Here is an 8255-nt window from a genome sequence, read left to right on the forward strand (position 1 = left end):
TTGCTCAGGACTGCATGGTGCGAGGGACTGGGGACCCACAGCACGTGGCAAGGGCCTGAGTGAAGTCTTGGAGGGACTTCAAGCACTCCAGGGGCAGCCTGAAGCCTAGGGCCCAAAAGGCAGAGGCCCCAGACAGGGTGAGGGGCCCCGGGTATCAGCCTGTGATAATTTCCTTGGGTATCCATGACTGCCCCTTTGGAAAGATCTCTGTGGCCAGCAGAGTCACTTCTGAATTGAGACCGAAGGCCAGCTCACTCGCATCAGAAGCCTTTCCCCATGACAGGCCCCTAGTCACAGGGACAGAGAAGCAGACAGGCGACTGCCTGACACCACTGTTCAAATGCATTCTGCACAAAGGGAAAATGAGGGTTTGAGCAACATCCCGAATAGCTCCGCTCTCCTTCGCTGAGCTGCTCAGGGGGTTTTCAAACAGCGTTTTCACGCAGGAGTAAAGAATGAGAGCTCCCCTACTCATCCCGTTCTGTTCTGGTTGCTCAAGGAGAGCGGGCATTACGAAAGGTCCTGGCACACCTCCAGAAGTCCACCAAGGGGGACGCAAGGGGCAGTGAGCTGAAGGCTGCTGCCATCACATCCCACCTGGTGCTTCCAAAGCCAGCGATGAGTAGCGGCTGGTTCTCATGGTAGTGCCTCTGGACTCATTCCCCAGGAAGTCGGTAACGCTGTGACTTCATGACTGGCTCAGAGGTCTCTGGGGCAAGGGGGAAGCTGTGGTGATCACACCTCTTCCCACTCCCACCCCCACTATCCCCAAGTCCTTTCTTTAAGGATAACTTATTAGGATGACCAATAGTATCCCCAAAGCCCCCCACCACCCAGGTGAGGTTCAGTCTTCCTTGGGAGCTCTGCCTTCCTGGCGCTCTGAAGGTTGACCCAGACAGACACGGAGCCTCGAGGGTGGTCTTCACTCCAGCAGGAAGGGCTTCTTGCCCAGGGCCCCAATCTGTTAATTTGCATTATCAGGGTTTGGACTCACTTGGCAGTGTAGACGCGTTCAAAGGCAAGCGTGCCCGTCCTCTGGAAGCTCCGCCCGTTCTGTGTCTTGCTTTCATGCTCCACCTTGTGGGCAAAGAACCCTGGCAGAGGGAAAGGTTTGGATCCAGTTTATCATGGGCACATTCGTGAGCCTATTGTCCCATTATTTTACTAGGACATTAAATGTTCCCTTTCTGTGCCCTCCAAACAGCACTAAATGTTTTCTATCGAATGTCATTTGCCAAAAATTCATTCAGCAGCTCTCTCCACTAACCACTGCACTTGGTGATGGTGATGTGACGGTGAGCAAGGAGTGGTCCCCACTTTGGATCTCACAGTCGAAGGAAATAGACAAGGAGAGCAGAAACTGCACCCTAGTGATTCATGCTAAGAGGAAGCTGAGTGAGAACACGGAGCCATCGAGCATCCAAAAGGCAACTATCATAGAGTGTTGGGGTAGAGTATAATAGAATATAGTAGAATAGGGTATAATAATAGAGTGTGGGGATCATGGAGGGATTCCTAGAGGAAGTGATGTCCAGGATAAGATCTGCAGAGCATGTAGGAATTAGCCACTTAGAGGGAAGGGGCAGGGGACCACAGAAGCGACCACCCCACCCATGTGGAATGGAATAGGCAAAGGTGCAGAAGCAGGAACTGTCTTCATTTGGTATGGCCAGTTTATGATGGGGGAAGCAGGGACTGGGGGGTTGGAAACCGGTACAATTACAGAGGAGGCCAAAGACGTAGATGGTGAATTGTTCTGTCAAAGACATTTTTCTTTGTGGCTTGCCACGTGCTAGACACTTAGCTTGCCTCTGAGAACAAAACACACCAGGAATGTTGGCCCGAAGGAGCTTCTGTTCTGGCAAAGGTGGAAGAGGAGGAGGCAGACCATGTACACCGTGAACAAAACACTTAAAAGAAAAGTCTACAGTGTGCTGAGCTGTGGGTGGAAGAGGACGTGGAGCATGGTGGGGGGCCCCGTGCGGTGCTCACGGGGTGGACAGAGCGAGAGAGCACTGAGCAAGCCCAGGCCTGGAGAAGAGGAGAGTGGAGAAGTACCTACTGGATTTGACCATGTGACTGTGAGCTTGATGTGAGCAGCAGTAAGAAACTCAGACTTTATTCCCATCTCATGAGCAACAAAGAGCTACTGGCAGGGAGAAGCTGAGCAGTTGCTGTAACAGAAGCCACTCTGTCCTCTGCATGGGGGCATCCAGAGGGGTCAGGCCCAGTCCAGCAGAAGATAGGGAGCCCAGCAAGGTGAGGCAGTGGGCTGTGAGGGGTGCCAAGGGGCCAGAATCCCAAGGGTTTGTCTTTAGATTGGATGGGGGAAGCGGGAGGATGAAGGTCTCTCTCCCTTCCCCTCCTGTTTCCAGAACAGGGATCCCTGTGGGATTCCTTTTCAACAGCTTCATATGAGCCTCCTCAAAAAGATGTGAAATGGATGCCTTATCAGTTGTGTATATGAATAAAGGCCTTCTCCGGTTTTCTTTTGGGCAAAAGCACAGCCCTCCCCTAGCAACGAACCTGTCTGGAGCAGGTTAGCCAAGAGCCGCTGGTGAGAAGGGAACGTCGTCCCTGCTTCCGGGACACCCGGCGTCTCTTCCCTCCCTGGGCCCTGTGCCGACTCTGCCACGCGGGCCGTGCTGTCTCCACTTTGTAGACAAGGCCCCAGTGGCTCCAGGAGGTTGCCGGCTTTCTCAGAGTCACCCCCCTGGGGAGCAGTGAAACCAGGGGCAGATTAGGATGTTTCTCCTGTTGCTGTCACCTTGAAGCTCACCGCAGGGATCCCTTCAGCCACATGGGGTTTAAGTACACATCTGTCTGCTCTGCATGTCTCTTCTCAGCACAAAGGACAACAGGAAATTCTGCTCACTGCCTTTCCAGACCCCAAGGGGACGGCCCTTGCCTCTGAATGGGTAGCAGAGACAGCGTCAAGGAAGTCAGAGGTGATTTCTGCCACCAGCAGCACACGGGCCAGTGCTTCTCCGAGCCTGCCTTTCTTCTTCCTCTCCTTGCTCAGAGACAGACCCCTTCCTCTTTCCCAAGGCTTGCCCTCTACTGGTGACCTTGAGCCCATTCCTGCAGCCTCTCCGGGCCTTTGTCTCATCAGCGCTCTCCCCAATTCCTGAACCTTCCCTCTCTTTTTCTCTCCTTCTCTTGACCCTAGAAACATGCTCAGATCTTTCCTGCCCATCCAACAAAAAAGCAAGCCTGCCCCAGTCTACGAGGCAGCTAAACTTCCCTCCTGCTCAGCTAAACTTGAAAGAATTTGGCTTCCTTTGCCCACCGCTCCCACTCACGTCCCACCCTCGTGTTATCTTCCACCATGTGACATAAATCTCGAGTGCAGAGACCACTGACACACTGACCTTGGCTAGCTGCTGACAGACAGTAGGCCAAAGCAGAGAAAGAGTGCCAGAGCCAGAGACAGAGAGACAAAAGGCTGCAGACCGTTATGGAGCACACACCACATGCTGAGCACTACAGGCTACTTTCCTAGGTTTTTCTATGTAGTATGGTTTTGTTTGTTTGTTTGTTTGTTTGTTTTTTAAGTAAGCTTCATGCCCAGTGCAGAGCTTGAACTCACAACCCTGAGATCAAGACCTGAGCTGAGATCAAAGGCTGGACACTTGATTGAGCCATCCAGGAACCCCTCCGAGCAATGTACTCAACAGACAAGTACGGAAGTTCTCACAGCCCCACTTCTCAGTTGAGGAAGCTGAGAGAGAAGCCAAACAACTCTCCCAGGATCACATAAGAAGATCTTGAGATTTTAGTTAGGCACAAAGTTAATATGAGCTAGCAGTGCAATACAAGTGTTCAAAGGAATAATGCCCCCATGATTATCTTAATAGAAGCGATGTCTGGATCTCAGGAACAGTGAGTTTCCCGGCACAGAAAGTGTCTATCTGCATCTTAGAAAAGCTCAGGGCAAGACGGGTGGGAGGGAGTAACCCAATGACAAGGGGCTCTGGAAACCAAGTCACAAAAGAAGTGACACATTGATGACAGGATGCTATAGCTGACTCTGTAAACCTAGAAGCCTACAGCAGAGTCCAGGCTTTTCCAGAGAACTGAAACAGGACCAATGGATAGAAGTTATAGGGCAGCACATGTAGGAAAGAATTTCCTGAGTAGGGAGACAATTTGAGACAATATGCAAATCATAAGCGTCTGATTTTTGGAATTGGTTTGAATCCCAATTCAACCATTGTTCTAGCCTCTCCAAGCCCCACTTTGCTTACCTGTAAAATAGGACTAATTTATATACACATATATTATATACACACACAGACACACACACATATAATTCACAGGTTGCAAGGATTCAGCGAAATAATATTATGCCCAATACAAAGCTCTGTCCTTGGCACAAAGCAGATTTCCAATGGGAAGGGCGAGCTCAGTAGGTTGTGAGCTCTACGTCAGGCAGGAGCTGTTGAGAATGGTTGTAAATAAAATTTCTGCTTTGGGGGCTCCTCATGAGTCCTGTTTCTAGAGTCCATTCAACCCTGGGTTGGGTTGTTCAGTCTTCCAGTATGGTGCCCATGAGATTCACTTTGAGTGGGTGTGTTGGGGTGGGAGCAGCAGGGATGGCATGGAAAGGTGCTCGCCACCAGCTCTCTAACCCTTCTCATCCTATTCTTACAGACCCTTGTGAGCACAGGGCCATGATGTCTCCCTTTCTGGCTTCACAGCAAGAAGAGAGTGGAGGTGAGAGGAGATGCCAATTCCCACCACTTTTCCCTATGCCCAGAAGGGCTGTAGAAATGGCTCTCTCACTGGAGGACATCTTTTCTTTGCTGCTGCCCTTCGGGCTTCCATGCACGGGCTCCGGCCCCTTCCCCTCGGCTCACCTTCTCCTCCCAATCTAATTAGTCTGGCTTCTTATGGAAATCACTTTCTCCTAATCTGTGTTTCTCAGGTTTGCTACATGTCAACACTGCCGGCGCTTTGGCAGGAGAGGTTGGAGGCTCTCTGGATGCTATTTATAGGAAATGCATTTATCTGTACTCCCTGGGAAACCAGGCATTGGTGGTTCTGGCCCAGCTTTCTTGGAACGATGTATTTTAAACTCACTCCGTGTTTCCAGATCTGTGTTCTACTGGATTGTGCTGGAAGAGAGCCGCAGGTTCAAAGATCGTGATGACTAAGCAGTGTTTAAGAGTCAGAGGAGGAAGTTCCCCCTGGCAGGCTAGGCTCTGGCCTCTTTCTGGGAAATGAAGTTCTCACACAGTGTACAGAGAGCACAGACCCTGGGCACCATCATGGACACTTGTGGACCGGACCTTTTTGTCTCAGAACAAAGACAAAGTGTACGGTGCCTGGCAACAACATGTAAATATGTTTTAAAACTCAGAGAAAGGGTTTGAAGTGGCATTTGGCAGGGCAGAGGGAGAAAGGCACAGTTTTTGCATATTTTCTGAACTCTCTAAGGAAGACCTATGGTTCAACGCTGAAGCTAATTAGAATTGCAAAGAGAGGCTCTGGACATGCACTTGAACCTTTGTGTTGGCCTAGAAACTCTCTGTGTAAGCGAGTACAGATGTTCTCTCCTGAGTCATATGAATGTTTCTTGTTCCCCGACGTGGGCACATTTAACAGTCACAAATAAAAGGCCTCACACACGGGGGTCTCTGCATCACATGGCAGTTGGGGTCTCTGCCTCAGAGGGAAAGCATGGTGGGGTTGCTTCTGTGGCTTCCAAAGAGCAACAGGCTGTCCTTTCCCCAAGCACGGGTGCGACAGTACTGTGCAGAGTCACTCTGCCTGCCCCACGTTGCCCTCTCTGCTCACAGGGGTCTGGGAGGGCAGAGGACATGATGTGGCAGCCATGCATGGTGTGCCCAGCCTGAAGAAATCTCCAGCCCCGAATGGTAACTCCACTGTGGTCCATGTTTGTATCTCCCCACTGGGAAGCCTCCATCCCACTGGTCTTCCTTCCACACTGTACCAAAGAAGAAGACTTAACCTCACTTGCCAAAAATTATTGTCCCCCTCAACTTCACTTCCCCCTCAAGTCTGATCAGGACTTGCTTTACCACTAGGAGAAAAGCCCAGGACCCACTCGACAGACCAAGACTGGGTTCTGCATCTTGGGAGACCCTGCAGCCTCCCGTAGCTTAGCTCTGAACTGAGAGGGAGCAGTTCAGGGTGATCCTCAGCCTGCCAGCTAGCTTAGTCCCATCCACACAGGCTGGTGACAAGGCACTGGCTCCCTGGTCCACCGATACTTGTCAGCTACACTGACATTCACAAGGGGAAGGACTGGAGGGGAGACCCTACACAGAGCTGGGTAGGACCTCCCCCCACCCACCAATGCAACTGCATCCACAGACACCAGAAGAGTCTTTCTTTGAAGGCTTTTTACTGACCTTGTCTGGTCATCTCTTCCTGCCATCCTTTCCTTTCCTGGGAGACCCAGCCCATAGCTACATCTCCCTAAAGCCAGGACACTGACCATCACGGTGGGGGGGGGGGCGCGAGGTGCAGGTGTCTACACGTTGAATAAATGAATCCCTTGCTGATTTTCAAGGCCAAGGGAGCTCATGATGCCTGCACAAAATATCAATGGCTTGAGGAATGGCAGCCTAAACAATCGTCTGTTCCCCCTCTGAGATGCAACTTGATTGTATGGATTTAGTAACAAAATGTTTGGGTCAAAAGGAGGCAAACTGTCATTCCAGAGAGGAGACATACTCGGAAAACGCAGAGTTGGGTGTGTCTGGTGTGGGGACCTCTCTAGGAAACCTTACCCAGGGCTCAGAAGGCTAATCCTCAGCCTCTTTGTCCAGGTTCAAGTTGAGGGAAAAATAACAGACTATCCCAAATTGGTTAAACATTCAAATTTCCAAAGTGTGACAACAGGGAGTGAACATGCAATAGTCCCATTAAGTTATAGCATCTGTCCTTGGTAAATACTTTCCTTTTTTCTCTATCTTAATAAACCACGAAACAAAGTCCCTGGAAATACTTAGAGAAAGAATCTGTGGCGGTCCTAACTCAGAGCTTTAAAGCGAAAATTCTACATGGTCTTGTCTTTTTCAGGTCCGATACCTTGCATATTTCTTTTTTCCTTGCTTGTTGTTTTTTAAGTGATAGCAAGGTTAATGGAATTGCAAAACCCACAGAAGAAAAATGTTTCCTCTCCCTCTTTACATTAATATATAATGCATATGAAAAATGCTTCAAAATTATACTTTGCTAGGAAAAAAAGAAAGTATTACAAAGAATCTCTTTCTTCAAAAGAAACAAGAAGCAATACAGAGATAAAATAAGAATAAGGTGATTTCTCCCTCCCACCGCCCATATTCACTTTTTCTTCCTAGCCTACAGGTGACAGGTAATGTCAGTTTCACTGAAGTCAGCCCAGCCGCTCTTAACAAAAGCCCAGTCTCTTAAGTCAATATGTATTTCCCTTTCCCTTTCTAGGCTTCTTGCCTCCCACCCAGTCTCCGGCCACAGTAATTAATAGTTAAAATGCTGATTGCAGTAAGGACTTTTAGAAAGCTTCTAGGTTCCTGCCCTGGCTCTGCAAACATGGTTAGACACCAACGTTAAAGTGAAAGAAATACCAGAAGGAAAACTCCAAAGTGATGCATAAGTGCATATATCCTATCCATTCAAAGAAAAAGAAACAAATACAAATAAGGTGACAGCGGGCACAAGTGTGCACGGACACAAAGAACAGTGTGAGTCCCTGGCGTTCAAGCAACTGACAAACAAAATCTGCTATGTGGCCCCCTCTGAGTGAGGCGTCCCCTTACCATTCTGGACTACGCTGATGAGGGTGACGATGGCCAACAGGACAACATTGCCCACGGTTTCCTGGTCCATGTTTGCTGCGGGCTCCCCAGCAAGGACTGCTCGAGTCTGCGGGCACCCGGTGCTATGCAGGAAGAGGAAGTGAGGGCCCTGCCTTTCATCATTAGAATTTCCAAAGGTCCCAGCACAGTTACACAGTGACTTCTCCTTCTTCTTCTTCTCCTTCTTCGTCTTTGTCGTCATCTTCTTCTTCTTTGTCTTCTTCTTCTTTTTAACAAGCCACCAAAGTGTCCTGGCTCATTGTGACCTGCCAGAAGGGATTGGAAGAGGAGCAGGAAGGGAAGAAAAAAATAAAACTTTTGTTTTAGGGGCACCTGAGTGGCTCAGGTGGTTAAGCGTCTGACCCTTGATTTCAGCTCAAGCCATGATCCCTGGGTTCTTGGGATGGGGCCCCACTTGGGGCTCTATGCTGACAACATGGAACCTGC

General features: G+C 49.7%; 1 protein-coding gene across 1 annotated transcript in view; it reads right to left on the bottom strand.

Moving 5' to 3' along the window:
• The window catches only part of ALOX5AP (arachidonate 5-lipoxygenase activating protein), a 28712-nt gene extending 20800 nt beyond the window's left edge, over positions 1-7912 (bottom strand). Inside the window, exons 1-2 of the mRNA XM_029936883.1 lie at positions 7770-7912; positions 995-1094 (exon numbers count right to left, since the gene is read on the bottom strand). Of these exons, the coding sequence (XP_029792743.1) occupies positions 995-1094; positions 7770-7839 (170 nt within the window). The 5' untranslated portion in view covers positions 7840-7912. The remainder of the gene's footprint in view (positions 1-994; positions 1095-7769) is intronic.
• Positions 7913-8255: the final 343 nt, after the last annotated feature.

This window comes from Suricata suricatta, chromosome 4, assembly GCF_006229205.1.
Source record: "Suricata suricatta isolate VVHF042 chromosome 4, meerkat_22Aug2017_6uvM2_HiC, whole genome shotgun sequence".
NCBI lineage: Eukaryota > Metazoa > Chordata > Mammalia > Carnivora > Herpestidae > Suricata > Suricata suricatta.